The sequence below is a fragment of the Equus quagga genome, chromosome 8 (assembly GCF_021613505.1).
Source record: "Equus quagga isolate Etosha38 chromosome 8, UCLA_HA_Equagga_1.0, whole genome shotgun sequence".
NCBI lineage: Eukaryota > Metazoa > Chordata > Mammalia > Perissodactyla > Equidae > Equus > Equus quagga.
In genome coordinates, this window is record NC_060274.1 from 118,184,061 (window position 1) to 118,200,763 (window position 16,703).

A 16,703-nucleotide genomic window follows, 5' to 3' on the forward strand; every position below is an offset into this window, starting at 1 on the left:
TAAGAATTCTGGGAGAGTGGTTTAGAGAAAGTCGGAGTCCACTCAGGATTTAATAGAAGGTAATATTAAGAGACAAAAGCCGAGAATCCAGGGCTGGTTCGAGATCAAGGAATTAGGAGCACTGAATAAACTGGAGGCTGTGCTAAAATGCACATTCCTTGGCTCCACTCCAGATTTAAGAGAATCTGTGGTCGGAATCCACAGGTGATTCCACCACCAGTCCATGTACTATTTGGGAACCACTGGCTGCCAGTTTGCAGAACAACAATAAAACAATGAAGACTTTAAAGATACCGTTGTGACCCTCTTGCAGGAGAGAAGAGTACAAAGGACTGGCTTTGGGAGGGACCACTGGTTCAGAATGGATTTGGCAGCCTAAGAGGGTCGGGAAGGCAGTTAATTCAGGAGGAGCAGACAGTGGCCGGTCCAGGTGGAAAAATACCGTCTAGATCAGCACAGGCAGGGCGGAACGAGTTCAGACTCGGTGTGAGTTTCTTAGCACACGTAACAGAGCCGGTCCTCTCAAGCGGAGCGCGGAGCCCGGGCCCCGGGGCGTCCCCATCGCCCTCCAGGAGGCACGCCCATCCCAGGGCGAAGGGTGTGGCTCCGCCCAGCGGAGCTCTGCAAGACCGGCTCTTAGCAACGCCTAAGCCCACCAGCACCATTCAGAGTGCGCCTCCCACCATCTGAGCCAGGACTCGCCGGGTCCCTCTGTGCAGACAGCGCTCTCGGACAGCGGCCCTGGAGGCCCTCCCCACCGAGGGGACTGAAACGCAAACTTGAGACACAACGGCTGCTTCCCTCCCTCCCATACGACACCCTCGGGGGAGATGGGTGGGGCGACGCCCCCGGCGTCACGGGGCGGGGCGTCGGGGGGAAGTGACGTAAGGGCGGCGGCGCGGCTGGGGACCCCTGTCCGGAGGCGAGCTGCCATGTCTTCTCTGACGCGGGTGGCGCCGTTCGTTCGCCTTGGAGGCCGCCTCTTCCTAGGCCGCCGCGTACGGGCGGCTGGAGGCGGTGGAGTCCGTCAGTGAGTGTCGGCTTGGGGTGAGGGCCACGCCTGCTTTTAATGGAAAGAGCCAGTCTCCGGGTTACGGTCACCTTGACGCCGGTCACCTGGGGCGCATCAGTGCCTGTAGCAACCTCCTCCCCGAGGCATGCTGGGGCTTGTAGTCCGACGGCGCGTGGGGCAGTGCTTCCCTCCGGCTCCGCGGCGCCGGGCCCCGGAGAAGAGGGGGACCGTGCGGGCGTGGGAGACTCGGCTCGCTTGGCACATATTAAACACTGTGTGCCGGCCATCCCTGCACCAGGGGGAGCTGCCCTCGGGAAATTCACGGTTGAATGTGGAGATGAGCCGGAGCTAATCCGGAAGCGAGAGCAGGAGTTGGGGAGGGGAGGGCGTTCCCGGCAGAGAAAGCACCTGTGTGGTGTGTTATGAAGCTCAGGTGCGAGGCAGGGAGTGGCAGAGATGAGGCTGGAGACCTTGGGGCATTGGGAGGGAATGGTAGAGGGTCCTGATGCCTGGCTGAAGAATTTAGAACCGGGGCGGTAGCGGTCGTGGAGAGGTTTTAATTCTGTAATATCACAGGCTGCAGGCTGGAGAATTAGTTCTCTGAGGCATAGAAGTGGAGGCAACTACACAGAGCGCCGAAAGTGGGTGCTTGGGCAGTATCGGAATTTTTCTCTTTAAAAAACATACTTTAAGAGCAGTTTTAGGTTCACACCAAAATTGAGCGGAAGGTACAGGGATTTCCCATATCTCCCTGTCCTCCACATGCATAGCCTTCTCCATTATCAACATCCTCCCCTAGAGTGGTACATTTATTAAAATTGATGAGCTTACATTGACATTATCGTCACCCAAAGTCCATCGTTTATATTAGGATTCACTCTTGCAATACCAGAATTTAAGAGAGTGAGCAAAGAAGAGTCACTCATGAGGCGGCTGAAGAAGCCGACTGGAGAGTGTAGTGCTGGGAAGCCAAGGGGAAGGCATACCTGCCAAAATCGAGTGGGTAATGCAGAGAGATTGGTAAGAGCAGGACTAAAAATAGTACCTTGGATTTTCCCAGGTGATGTTCGAGGCCTCTTCGACCGGCATCTACACTTTACCAAGAGGCAGCGCAGGATGGTGGTTAAAAGCAGGGTTCTGGCCCCAGACTGCTTGGAGTCAAATCCCACCTCTGTCACATATTAGCTGTCTGACCTTGGAAAAGTTTTCTGATCTCTTAATTCTTCAGTTTTTTCATCCATATAATGGGGATAATAATGTCGATTTCCAGGGAACCAAATGAATTATAATTCTCTGAAGTGTTTTAAGACAGTTGCCTGTGCCTAGTAAGGAACATGCAAATTTTATTTAACTGTTGTTTTTATTAGGGAACTGAGACTCAGGAAAATTAAAGGAGTGACTTGCCTAAAGTCACCTGTCAATCAAGGTTATGGAGCTGGGATAGGTGTGGGGTGGGAAGAAGGAAAAGGCCTGTGTGACCTGAGCAAAGACAGCGATGGAGAGCCACTAGCAATAGCCCTTGACCCTGCATAAGGAGACTGGGAGGTGCTCCCCTTCAATGAAGTCTTGGTACTTTTTATAACATACACTTATTTGACAGTGTGTGTGATAATTAAATGAATAAGTATTTATGGAGCATCATCTAGATGCCAGGATCCTTTCTAGGTGCTGAAGATAGAGCAGAACACAAGAAAGATAATGGAGCTTACGTTCTGGGGAAAGGACACAAAGAAGTAGAGAACATGTTGAGGTACTCTAAGTGGCATGAAGAAAGTAAAGCCTGGGGTGGAGGTGGATGGGTTACTGTGCCTAGGATGATGTGGGAATGCGTGCCTGCGCGTCTGATTGGAACTGGGACCTGAGTGATGAGAAGCCAGCTGCACAAAGATGCCAGGAGGGGCCTTTCAGATGATGAAGACAGCAAGTGTAGAGGCTCTGACTGCTGACGATGGGCAAGCAAGCCGGTGAGGCTGGAGAGCGATGAGCAAAGGGTAGGGTGGTAGAGGTGAGGTCCGAGACGTGGGGAGATGGGATGACGACACGACACATGACCAGATTAGGGGGACCCTGTAGCGTCGGGGGTTTTATTCTAAGGATGATGAAGGGAAGCCATTCGAGGCTTTTAAGCAGGAGAGTAATATGATCTGGTTTATGTTTTTAAAATGTAACTTTTGCAGAGAGTTATGATGCATTTTTGTTTTCAAACTTGACACTTAAAAATCCTGGGTTGAAACTGCCATTATTTCTTTAGATATTGTTTCTTCTGCATTCTGTTTTCTCCTTATGGGGCGAGAATTGGGCCTGTCGGGTTTTCTCATCCTCCTCACCTGCTTTTCATATTTCTTAGTTGTGTCTAAACCAGGCTTTAATGCTTTTTATTTCAAATGGTTACATTTTTATTTCTAGAAGTTGTTTGGTTTTTTTCAAACTTATTTGTTCTTTATAGTTTCTTTTTCCTTGTTCTTAATCTCGCACTTCTTTTTATTTAAAAATGACTTATTTTCTGTATTATAAATTGTCGCTTTCGACTTTGTAAGTCTCGTGGATTTGGTATTGCTGTTTTGCTGATTCTCACTCATAGTGTCTTATTTCCTTGTAATTTTTGACTGTGAGCTGCTCATTTTCCCTGGAACTTGTATCTGCTGGAATTCTTTGAGGTGTTGCTTCTTGAGGGTGTTACCAATCCAAGATCACTTTAAACTTTTGGCTTAGGAGTGTTTTGGAACACACAGGTCCAACCCAGGTGGTGTGAATTTGGGTGCAGACCCACCTGATCCCCGGTTTCTGGTAACAAATTCCTGTTCCCTCCTTCCTGGCAGGTTTATTTCTCATTCACCCTTATATGGTGGGTCTGCAACTTTATTCAGGGGTCTACTAACTAGACCCCTTATCTTGGGTGGGCACCAGGCGGCTTCTCCTGCCCTTCACACCCCATGTAGCTGTCCACATGGAGGTTAAAGACTCCAGGGCATGGCAGAAACCCTCAAGGTGAATGCCAGCTTTGGTGCTTGCAGAGTTTCCAGGCCTTGTTTTTACTTGGATTTTACCCTGGTAGATTCCTTCCTTGTGTGCCTGGTCAGTGATGTATTTAAAATATATATGTTTTTAGGGGATAGCCCGGCGGCGCAGTGGTTAAGTGCGCACGTTCCCCTTTGGCGGCCCGGGGTTTGCTGGTTCAGATCCCAGGTGTGGATATGGCACCCCTAGGCAAGCCATGCTGTGGTAGGCGTCCCACATATAAACTAGAGGATGATGGGCACGGATGTTAGCTCAGGGCCAGACTTCCTCAGCAAAAAGAGGAGGATTGGCAGCAGATGTTAGCTCAGGGCTAATCCTCCTCCTCCTAAAAAAAAAATGTTTTTAATTTCATCTGACATCGTAGTTTCAGTTTGGAGGGTTGTTCACTGTATCTTGTTTGTCACAGTGCAGTTGACAACCCGGCTTGGAACATAACACAGTCGGTTAGGCGTTTGTGGAATCTTTATATTCTGTAATTCTATGTCAGTATGGCAATTCTATGTCATCTGTTCCTTTTCTGTAATTTCAGTCTTTCAAATCTTTGTTCAAAAATATTTCCACCTTCAGTCAATGACTCACTTATTTCAAGTCATAGTAAAAACAGCATGTCACTCTAGAAATAATGAAATGGGGAGAGTTCCTGGGAGTGGGTTTCGACTATAATTCTCAAATCTTATTTTAGTGAGTTTAACTGATGGGCCCTAATAACTAGAGTGTATCTAAAACTTATCGAGGAGGAAGCCTGTTGCAATATATTGACTACCCCTCATGGTTTGTATGTATCATGTATGTACAGTATCTGTATGCACAGTTAGGTCCTGAATAAACAGTGTCAAATAAAATTGGCATATGATGGCATTACAGAAACAGTGTGATAATATGTGATAATATATTCTTCAGGCTGTAAAGTGGTGATACTTGAGGGAGCCTTTTAAGTAATATGTGGTCACTGAAAATAAATAGATACGTACACATATATGTATATACACACATGTATGCAAAAAGAATAAAAACCACCTCTTCTACCATCCATAGCTAATTACTAGAAATCTTTTATATAGAGCCTTCCAAATAAAAAATGTTATATATTGGATATTTACATAAAAATGGAATTTTATCACTTTAGCATGGTAACACTGGTTTTATCAAGCTGATGGGAATTCTAGTTAACAGTTGTGTCTTTGATTCATAAAATGAGAAAATTATTAATGTTTGTTTGCGGGCAGTATTTAAGAGCTCGGGCTTTGCCATCAAACAATACCCCAGTGTCCTCATTTGTAAACATTAATAACCATAGGATCTGTCTCATAAGGTTGTTATGAAAATTAAATGATAATGCATATAAAATGCTTAGTGTGGTGCCTGGCACATGGTAAACACTTAATAAATAATAACTTACTCATCTTTTAGGGTGAGAGAGGATAATAAACAGGGTACTAGCTAATATGTATAAAGAACCATAGAAATAATTAATGTTCACAAATCTACACATTTTGAAGAAATTTTAGTGCAGTTTTGGCACAGGTATTTATTCCCATATTGCAGAAAAGAGAACATTGTTTTATAAGCTGATTCTTACCTGGACTGAAATTTGTGAACATATTTTATATAAGAATTCTCTTTAAATTTCTGTATCCATTTCTTTGTGGTAGTGTATGTATAGCTGCTGAATAGGACTTGAAAGTAGTCCCATTAAGTGCAAATTATATTATTTAAATTAGATTCAACCCATAATAATTATAATCCAGCTGAATAAACTGAGTCTAGCTTTTATGGATTGTATGCAACAGCTCGTCAACAGTATCTAAATGAAAAAGCAAAAATCAGAAAAACTTGTGGAAACTTAGTGTTTAAAGCTCTTTGCTTTGTTCTGAGCTATTAGCTTATTAAAAAGGATTTGCTGGGTCCTCTTTCCCATCTGGTGGTCTTTTAATAAATACTGTAATAGCACCGAAGACAATTTGCCTTTGAAATAGGCTAAACAGAACAAAATTGATTCGCTGATTTGTTTTTCTGGGTCGGCTGGTGACCTGCTGCTACAGGTTCACAATCCCTTACCAAAGCCCCATCAACACATTGGTATTTATGGTGTAAAACACATGAATATTCACTAAATGAAAATCATAATTAACCTTTTGTCAATTCAGGCCAGTTTTTGCTGCTACACAAGTTTAAAGCAAGCTCATGAAAACGGAGTATTTTGAGGTATTGTGGAGCTCTCTCATTCTGTATTTCGTAGAGGAGATGAGAACTGTCAGGTTTAGTTTCTGGATGTTACTCGGTTTTGGAGGACTTCACACGCTGAAGATATAGCAAGCCGCTTACCTCTCTGTTTTGTCTCGTAGTGCCGGTGGCGACGTGCACATCCAGCCCCGGTACAGGCAGTTCCCCCAGCTGACCAGATCCCAAGTGATCCAGGCCGAGTTCTTCAGTGCAACCATGTGGTTCTGGATTCTCTGGCGCTTTTGGCACGACTCAGACGCTGTACTGGTAAGTGCAGGAGAGGGATTCTTATCCTTTTTTTGGGTGGGGGGAGGGAAGATGTGTTAATAGCTTAGCTTGTCTTTTTTCTGTTTGTGGACCCTTTTCCTATCTGGATACATCCCTTCACCACGCTGTCCTTTCTGTAGATGCAGGAATCCTGTTATTTAATGAAGCATCGTAGCTGGCCTTTTCTGCTCAAGGTGTACATGTAGGTGGTCCTTGTCTCATGGTTTCTGTTAGGTTGCCATATTTGGAAGGGAGATTGGAAACTAATTCTTTTACGTTCTGAACTAGGGCTTCATTGGTGGGTTAAATTTCACACTTAAATTCCTTTAAATGATGAATGTCCTCTAGCCTGTCCAGAGGCCCAAAGCAGCCAGGTTGGGGTGGGCTAGTGTGTCTTGAGGAGGGAAGTTAGTTACTGGTGACTTTCTAACATGTCATTAGCCTCAATGGAGCTTTTATCACATTTGCACTGGCCCTCTTCTCTAGGTGATTCCATCTTTAAGCCATTGAAATCTGCTTGTTGATCCAGAATACTTTGAAGTTTAGTAAATTTGGCTTTGTTTTTAGGATAGGAAAAAAACCTTAAACAGTGTACAAATTTTAGGAACATCAGGTTGATTAAGATCCCATTTTCTCTTGGAACTTCTCTGTGCCCTTGTCGTGCAGTAAGGAGCTGCTTAGTGTCTGAGCTGGGAGCACAGGGACACCCCTATCTCACTGGAGGCCAGCTGTCAGGAGTAGATGCGGCTGTTTGGCATGAGGCGATGATGCAGCCAGAGAGGCCTCGATCAGGATTGAAGAGGGGGGAGTTCACCTGAGGCTCCCACATCTCCCAGCAGGAATGACAGGACAGTGAGACATTTGTTATGCTTTGCCAGGGTGTCACGACACTGTTGAGATGTGGGGTATCTGAAATCTGTTGCCTCCATTCCCCCTCCCCTCCATCACAAACACGTACTCAAATGCCAGCTCAGGCTGGGAGCTCCAAAATGGGCAGGCTTTTCATGTTGAGGCCACAGCCTATGTTAACAGATTGAAGAACAGCTGGACCATCAAAGAGTTAAAGTAGTAGAATTTGTTCTGTGGTATGTCAGGGGCCGTGTATGTGACAGCCTTATCACATTTTTTTCCTTCCAAGTTCTTTTTAAATTTAATTAGCTGTATGGAGTATAGATCTTGACTTTTTTTAATGGTTGTCGCCAGGGTCACTTTCCATATCCAGATCCTTCTCAGTGGACAGATGAGGAATTAGGCATCCTTCCTGATGATGAAGACTGAAAGTGCAGACTCAGCTCTTTCCAAGTGGGTTGGCCCCAATTCCTAATTTTTTAAAGTTACATTTACCTTTTGTCAATAAACATGTTTTGACTTTGCACCTATGATGGTCTCTAAGAAACAGTGCATTTTCTAACAGCCTGAAGAACAATTAACTATATCTGATGTGTCTTAATTTCTGCCTTGAGTATTTTCACATTTGCTGTCTTTCTCCCTCCCCCTCCACTTTTGGTCTCATCATCTTTTTCATTGTATGTTTTAAAAAATTCTTTTTTCCTAAGTTATGTTGTAATTTAGGGTCCCATTTATCCATCTATTGATCAAAGACCAAACTCTGCACAGGGATCACAGGGGTGGACTAGACAGGTGTGGAGCTTATAGTTGTAAGAATACGGTGTTCTACCTTCAGCGTTTAAATGGAAACTTCCAGCATATGGGAATGTTATGATATGAAGTAGCAGGAAATTAACTCTTTAAACAGTAAAGGGTTATGGCCCTTTCATTTTCCAGATCAGGAAGTCAGAGTTTTTCTTCTTTCAAAAGGAGGGTACTAGGAGTCGTCCCTTTCCCACAGGCCCCACAGGGGTTAAGACATTCTCATTGAACATGTTCTTAAATTAATCATTGCAATTTAATAATTGCTGTCATTTAGAAATTGTTTTAAAGGATAGGAAGCCTTAAATGATAGTTGTTCCCATTAAATCATGCTGTTAATATTGCCATTATAATTTTAATTGGAAGCAGCTTATTGTCATGAAAATTACAGTAGATTTTGAGTATGTAGGGAAGAGGGGATGGGGAAAAAGTGTCAGCAAAGGGCAGGCAGTTAAGCTGTTTTACAGCTTTTGTGTGTAGCTTTGCTGTGGACAGTGAGAGGTCCCAGTCTTTACCAGGCCTCCTGCTTCTCTGTGTTGACCTGTCTGCTAGCACTAACCTCTTCCCGTCGTCTTACAGATTTCCCAGTATTCCCACACACAATTATTAACATCTTGTTTTAGTGACTGGACTGTAAACCCTTTGAGAGAGCAAGATAATATTGCTTCTCTCCTGTCACAAGGCTATTTACATGATTGGTGCTCAGCGAATGCCTGAATAATTGAATGAACATGAATTGTGGATTTGAATTATTGAAAATAAAAGTACTTAAAGCTTTCCACTTTTGTTTCTCTGCAGGGGCCAGGTGAGAATTTCAAGAAATTACAGACTTCATATTGTACATTAAAGTTGTAAATTAAAGTGTTTTGGTCAAGAATGAGGAACTGAGTTATGGATGTTTTCTAATAATGACAGCCCCCCTCATTTCCTGTGCTGCCAACTGCTGTGATAATTGCTTACAGGCCCTGTCAGTGGATCCTCTTGCGTACTCCATGGCACAGATAGGTGTTAGCTCCATGCATCAGTGAGGACATCCAGGCTCAGGGAGATGCAGTAACTTGCTTAGCATCACACACTGATGAGTGGTGACATTAAGTCTGACCCCACACTTACTACAGTGTCATACACTCTGCCTCCTTAGCTAATGTCTTAGTCATACATATGTTGACAGTTAATGTGAAAACTCTTGCCATTTCTCTACTGGTATCTTCTTGCCCTGAGTATACAGAGGTTAGAGGTCAGCACAGTCCGTTTACTGTGTTTACGTATCTCTTGTGGGCTGGGCATTGTGTTGAGCATCCATTCGTGGAACTCGTTTAGAACACACTTCTAACTAGAAATTCTCAGGGCCAGAGGAATGGGAGACAAGGGTGAAATAGGATATTCCACTTTTTCTAAAATTTGTTTCAAAGTACTTTCCAACTTTTGCAGCATCACAATTCTGAGATGAAAATCTGCAGTATAGAGTGGCTTAATGACTTGCCCAGAAGCATAACTATTCATATTTTAATATAGGCTTTTGACCACCTAAGCCTTGAGAATACAATGCTAAACAAGACAGATAAGACTCTTTAGAGAGAACTTGGATTTTAGGAAGGGAAGACAGGCAATAAGTAAATAACTACATGAGGTTTACTAAGTGCTGTGAAGGAAATAACATGATGGGTGGGTGCTGATCTTCTGAGTGGGCGCGGAAGGCATTTGAGCTGAAACCTGAACCAGGAGGAGGAAGCAGTTGTGGGAGGGTCTGCGGGAAGAGTGCTCCAGGGACCAGGAACCGGAGAACAAGGTCTAGGGTGGGCCCAAGGTCACAGAAAGTCCAGTGGGGTTCTGGCAGGTGAGGAGAGGGTGGGCCTATGAGGTTAATAGGTCATGGTTACAGGTTTAGATTTTCTGTTAAATGCACTGAGAAGCCCCTGGCAGACTCTAAGCAGGGGGTTCTCTGATGCCAGTTCCCAGTCCTTAGGTTTCCCCTCCCTTTAGTTCTCAGTTGTCAGAGCTAGCAAAATGGCAGCTAAAGCTGAAGCGGGTGGAAGAGTTTCACCCTGCCCCACAGCCAGCTCCAGCAGTCCTGACCTGCAGGGGGTGCTGGAGACACTGCCCTTGGTTTCGTGTTTACTCCCTTGTGTAAGAATGATCTGTCTCAGCTGATAAAGACTTTGTTTTAAAAGACCGTCAGATCTCTTTGTACTTCTTGGGTCTCAGTTTTGTTGTTCTCTCCACCCTCGCCCCCCATATCATAAAGTTTTTAAGGAAAGAATACTATCTATAACAGTGAACTCAAACAGGACAATCCCGTTAGCTCTTTTTCTTAGAAATCAATCAGAGTTGCTTGACTTGAATTAAAAGATAACCTTAAAAACAGCAGTCTTCTAAGCTCAGCCAGTGTGACTTCCACATACTGGATCCTCTTTCTTTTCCATACTTGGGCTGTGAAACCAATTTGAGCTGATGCAGAAATTGTCCCTAGCCTTCTCTCAAAGGAATGGGCTTCCTCTCTGCTATGTAGCTCGTGGAGAAATACTTAACGTGGGAGAGGGTGCCAAAGAGATGTTAAGTATATTTGATTGATGGCTATATATAGTTAAATAGTGAAAACTTAAGACTTACTATGGGAGGGGCCGGCCTGGTGGTGCAGCAGTTAAGTGCGCATGTTCTGCTTTGGTGGCCTGGGGTTTGCTGGTTCCGATCCTGGGTGCGCACATGGCACCACATGGCAAGCCATGCTGTGGCAGGCGTCCCACATATAAAGTAGAGGAAGATGGGCATGGATGTTAGCTCAGGGCCAGCCTTCCTTAGCAAAAAGAGGAGGATTGGCAGCAGTTAGCTCAGGGCTAATCCTCAAAAAAAAAAAAAGACTGACTATGGGCCAGGCACTGTGGTAAACACTTTATATGTGTTAATTTATTAAATTCTCACATTTTACAGATGAGGAAGTTCAGCTATATACAGGTTAGGTAACTTGTGCAAGCTCATACAGCTGGCGAGAGCTGAGGTTCGGATCCTGGCTGGCTGGCTCTAGGTCAGGCCAGATTATCTGAGTCGGCACAGCATGGTCTACACCTTTTTGATCATGACTTATTAAGAATTTTACATTGTGACCTAGAATGTAAATATGCTTGTGTACACATATAAATAGTCCAAGTTTTATGAAACTACTTACCTGTGATGCACACTATTTTCTCTTTTATTCTACATAAAAAAATAATGGTTGGTTGAGACTGATTTTACTACCCACTAATGGGTCTCAACCTGCCGTTTGAAAAATGGGCACAGTGCTTAAAGAACTTAGGCTCTGGAGTCAGACTTGCTGGAGCTGACTTAGAGCTCTCCCATTTACTTGCTGTAAGTTTGGGCAGATTACCTTTTTGATCTGTGCCTCCATTTCCTCATTTATACAATGGATTAAATAGATTAAATGGGTCAGCATGGAAAGCCCTCAGAACTATGTCTGGTGTGAAGGAAATACTCTAAATGGAACCAACTGTTATTTCTAGACCACTGGGTCTAAGTTAAATTGCTAGTGACCCTTCGATCCCAGTTTGATTTTTATAGAAAAGCCTCCATATGGAGATAGACTAAGCTGTAAACAACATTCCAGCAGATGCAGTGCCCACCTGTCCCCTCCGCCTAAAACAAGATAGACATTTAGGATGCCTCTTTGTCCCTGATGAGTAGCTAAAAGTACGTTCAAAGTAAGTTTTAGGGTGTGGCCTGGTAGATGGAGAGATGTATCTTCATAAATGGAAAGGTAGGTGGTGAAAGAATTATTGATGGCAACAGAGAAGATCAAGTGTCAAATTTTAACACACAAATTTGTAACTTTAGTAAGTTTCTTATGGAACCTTGAGTGTAAATAACACAATTGATTATCTAGTGAAGTTACGAGACAGGGAAGGTCCTGTATAAGGAACACCTGTTGTCTGCATGTTACTGGAAGGTACAGAAGTCATCTTGGTTCCACTTGCCCCTAGAACTATTCTGTAAAAGAGGTCAACCCAATTGCCTGCTGCCGCCATCTCATCAGGAGTGTCAATGGGGACAGTGTGCAGTGGAGGAAATGGAAGCTGCCTGAGCTGGTGCTGACCTGCCTCAGCAGCTGGGCCTTTGCCTTTTGTCACCTACACGAGCAGTGCCTTGCCTGATTGGCAAAGACAGCAGGGGCAAGTGGAGTATGCCTGGCACAATCCATTTCTAGCTACAAACTCACTGTGATGGAATCAACACCCATTTCTATCCAAGTTTCATTACAGTCGTCACAACCACAACAAAATTTTATATATATATATATATATATATATGAAATGTGTAGTACTGATCTTGGAAACCAGAGACCTGGCTACGTGAACCTAGGCAAGTCATCCTTGGGGCTTTATATTCAGTAACTGATTATGAGGGGCGTTGGACCAGATGATCTTTAAGAACTTTTTGCTCTAACATTTTATGAGACTAGGAGAACTAAATAACCCAGGCAGTAGGGCCGATGATCACAGCCCCTGAGAAAATTTCAGAAAAGTTAGTGTGGTAGGGTTCTTTGTAATAGAATTTTCATCACAATAATGAAAGCATTCATAATTCTGGGCTAAATTTTAAGAAAAATTTTTTATAGAAGAATACATTCTTAAAAAATAAGGCCACAATTACTCTGTTGTAATCATGTATGAAGGTTATTTAGAAAATGAATTTCTATAACATAAATATTATAGAATTATACATTTTTCAGATAAGAAAACTTGAGTTCAGAGAAAATACTTAAATCTTGACAGCATTTTATGATTAGTTGGAGGGGCATGAAGACCAGAAACCAGATTCCTCATCTATGAACCATCTTGAAGACTTTTCTGTTCCTTCATATTCTCAGACAGAGGGTTTCCAAGTGAGGTTTTAAAATGGTTTATTTCTCTTTTGGGAATTTTGCCCAGTAATTTGACATAGTCTAAAGATAGTTTAGGTGTCTTTCAAACTTTAGGTCATGAAATTAAATGCACAAAATGAACTCATTGGGGTAGCCAGCATTTTTCAAAAATGAAGCATAAAATGTGAGTGCATAGTTTCAAATATATGTTTGTTGTACATTCTGAGTTCCTACAGAATATGTATTATTGGAAGTTGTGTCAAAAAAGATTGAAAGATACAATTTTAAGGGGAACTCCTCCAGACAGACAACTCCTTAAATGACTCGATTACAGCAAACACTTAATTGAGCCATTGGAGGGGAGCAGTCAGGTCACAGCATCATAAAATACCCGAGGGTCATCACCAACACCAGACAAAAGAGTGTCAGCACACGGCAGGGTAGCTGGGACAATGTACCAGGCATTCATCCTGACAACTTATTTTAAAAATATTTCTCATGTAACTTCCACCCACCAAGCAGTAATCTACATTATGTATGAAACGAAACATACACTTCTCAGTCCCTCCACTGTCTGGAAGAACTGTTAAAACCCTGACTACTTCCGTTACTCAATGTGATAAAGCTGGAAAAATAATCTTGATAAAGACTTCTCCATGCAGTCAATCTTTATTATAGCAGTATTCGCATATTCACATCAAGTACATAGAACTTTTTTGCCTTTTATATAATACAGAGTTTTTAAATAACTTTACACAGAAATAAATTTCTTCAATCTGAATTTCAGCTATCTTTTTATTTAATTCTCCATGCTTTCTATCCAAACTGAACAATATTTTCCATTGTACAAATTTACATGAGAAAAACTCCAAAGTACAAATGAAGGGACCTGAGCAGGAAAGAGAATCAAAGTATCAAGAAGTGGGTATGGGGAAGAATTAAGAAAAAAAGATTCAAGCAAACATTGAGGATTAAGGGACAAGAGGGAAACATCCTCCATTTGACTGAAAATAAATCTTTTTTTTATGAATTGAAAAATAAGCTTTAAAAATAGTTACTCCATTGTAATTTTACCAAAGCAGGTATAGTAGAGGTCTGTGGACAATTAAAAAGTCCCCATCTTTTCACTGCGCAAACCCCAGACTCCATGAGAACCTTTTCAATGCTTGAGTGGAACTGAAGTGAATTAAACCCGAACCTTTGGCAGCGAGAGAGAGAGAGGAGAGGAATGTGTATGTGAATTGCCATAAGGTTGGAGTGGCAAACTAGGGGCCATTAATTCACTGCAGTTAAAACATGATGGATTTCCCTTTACTCTCCCTTATAGAAGAATTGTCCTCAAACCAAGAAGTAAATGAAAAGGGTGTTGATTTCCTTTTTCTTGGTCTAAACCAAAGAGCAATCATAACTACTGAATATCAGAATTCAAAGGGACATGTCGATGAACGGTCCAATTCAATCCCCTGATCGGTTGTACACTCATATTTTAGGAGAAGCAATTGCTGAGTGAGGAAAAGGTCAGAGTGTACAACCAACAAATGAGATTACCACAAAAATACATCACTGTGATAGAGTCCTTCAAATCAGGCGATATCTTGAAGGCCAAACCTAGACTATAACCCATGACATGGCCAAAGGAAACACAAGAGGACCCAATGAATGCATCTTCCCACGAAGGAGGGGAAAGGGTACAGCACACACACAGCCCTGTATGTAAACTGACAGAACATGAAGAGAAGACATAAAGGTTAGCCACGTATGTTGGTAATTAACATGACTAAAAAGGCATTATATGTTTACAAAGCTGGTTTTAATCAGCTATAGAACATACACAAATGTATTAGGAAGGAATGTTTTTTTTTAAAAAACCGTTCACAGCTTAGAATAAAAAGCACAGTTATTGCACTCTTACATTTTATTTCAGGTAATTATAGTTTATTTCCCACCTTCACAACAATTTTTCCCTACCCTCAGACTTAGTCCCACACCCTCCCCCAGCCCATTTGGTCCATTTTCTCTACGTTTGTGCCTGGTCTGTGAGCTTTGTTGCTTATGTTAGTCTGAAGTTTCCTCCTATGTAACTCGTACTCCACCAAAACACACGGTGAGTTAAAAAAGGCTTAACGCACAAATGCAACACAATAATTTTCAAAACAAAACTGGTACTAAGCAACTTACTCATAACCGCCCCCCCCCCCCGCCCCGTCTCCACCCCTGTAAACAGAACCCTTCTGCCGCATCTCTTAGGTGAATTTTATGCCCGATTCCCTACATAGATACCATTATAAGAACCAGCCACTCATAGATGCTGGACAATGTACTCAGCCTGCCAGGAGAAGCAGATGGTTTGCACAAAAATTTTTTTGATACTAACACAAATAAACAGATTTTAGTTCTTTGTTTTCAAAGAGTACTTCAATCTGTAGAATTCTTTAAAAAAATCCAGAAACACCAGCTGTGTCCTCAGGCACAACTGGTTATATCATTGTAATTAGTCAAACAGCTAAATAAAATTGAACATTTTAATGAAACTGATTTAGTAATTAATACTACTAAATTAACAGCCTAAGTTGTGGCTGTTGAAATAAAAGATGTACTTAATCACTTGTTTGAGGTGGGGACTAACTGTCCCTATGCATTTTTAAATAAAGCACTGTTACCTTAATTTAAGATTTTAGGACCTAAGTTTCTGTCCTCTTCTACCTTAAAAATACCTGATAGAAACTGTTACTCTTCCCACACCTGACAAAACTTAAGACTGAATTTCAATTTAAATGTCTTTGCCCAAATGGAAGTGAAAGTAGGTTACCTGAAAACAACAAAACAAAGCTTACTGTCTAGTGTACGGATATAACAAAAATCTTACCAGTATTTTCAATGCTATCAGACCTAGCAACATGGAATATGAATACACTGGCCACTTCATTTTTCTGTGGCTAATGTACAGATCAGGCAGAGATGCGACTGCACTCCTTGGGTGCTCAACGTACGGCATTCGTCACACACCTTAGTAAAACATGTAGAGAACTTGCTCAAGACAGTATATTGCCTTCCCTGGGGGTGGCAAGGAACGAAACAAGATACAAGAAGCACACACCATGGAGTGTGTCCAGTTTACACCCACTGGCCAGGTCACTAACTATTCCAATGCCCCATGAAAGAGCCCCCAGAGACCACACCTGGCCCCCATAGCACCCAGAACAGCATTAGCAACAGTCTCGCTTAATTTGCAAACAAGTCCTGGGAGGCAAGTTTACATTTTCAAACTGAAAAATCAGTGTCTAGGTTGGCAGCAGTACTCTGGAAACTGATAAATCAAATTCTGTCCTATATTTTAATTTCCCGCTTCTCACTAACATACGATTGCTGCCCAGCATACATTGCTTCAACCCTAAACTACAGCAATTTCTTAAAATGTCAAACATTTCTGTTATATAAAAGTTCCATGCTTTGAAGAACCTATGGGAGTAGAAAAAGTTTCTCTAGAAATGTCACTTAACTATAATTTCAACCTATTTGCTCTACGTGATAAATATATCTGACTATACTAGGGATTATGTGCTTTAAAAAAATAATTTTGTTCACTGAAAATTTACCTGTTTTCTCATTTTTTTAAATGTGATTTTGGCTATAAACTCTTTAGTGCATTTATCTTTGCAGTCTAAATTGCACTCTAAA

General features: G+C 42.3%; 1 protein-coding gene across 1 annotated transcript; it reads left to right on the forward strand.

Moving 5' to 3' along the window:
• Positions 1–884: 884 nt before the first annotated feature.
• Positions 885–9,051, forward strand: NDUFB2 (NADH:ubiquinone oxidoreductase subunit B2). Its single transcript, XM_046668806.1, has 4 exons — positions 885–1,030; positions 6,376–6,520; positions 7,724–7,822; positions 8,969–9,051. The coding sequence occupies exons 1-3, from the start codon at positions 933–935 to the stop codon at positions 7,796–7,798; spliced, it is 318 nt and encodes a 105-aa protein (XP_046524762.1). The 5' UTR covers positions 885–932; the 3' UTR covers positions 7,799–7,822; positions 8,969–9,051.
• The last annotated feature ends 7,652 nt before the right edge of the window (positions 9,052–16,703 follow it).

Excerpts from the sequence above, each read along its gene's own strand:
- NDUFB2 (XM_046668806.1), top strand. The coding sequence starts at position 933 with ATGTCTTCTCTGACGCGGGTGGCGCCGTTCGTTCGCCTTGGAGGCCGC. Across the intron at positions 1,031-6,375 it reads GGAGGCGGTGGAGTCCGTCA|TGCCGGTGGCGACGTGCACA; the intron begins GTGAGTGTCGGC and ends TTTGTCTCGTAG. Across the intron at positions 6,521-7,723 it reads ACGACTCAGACGCTGTACTG|GGTCACTTTCCATATCCAGA; the intron begins GTAAGTGCAGGA and ends GGTTGTCGCCAG.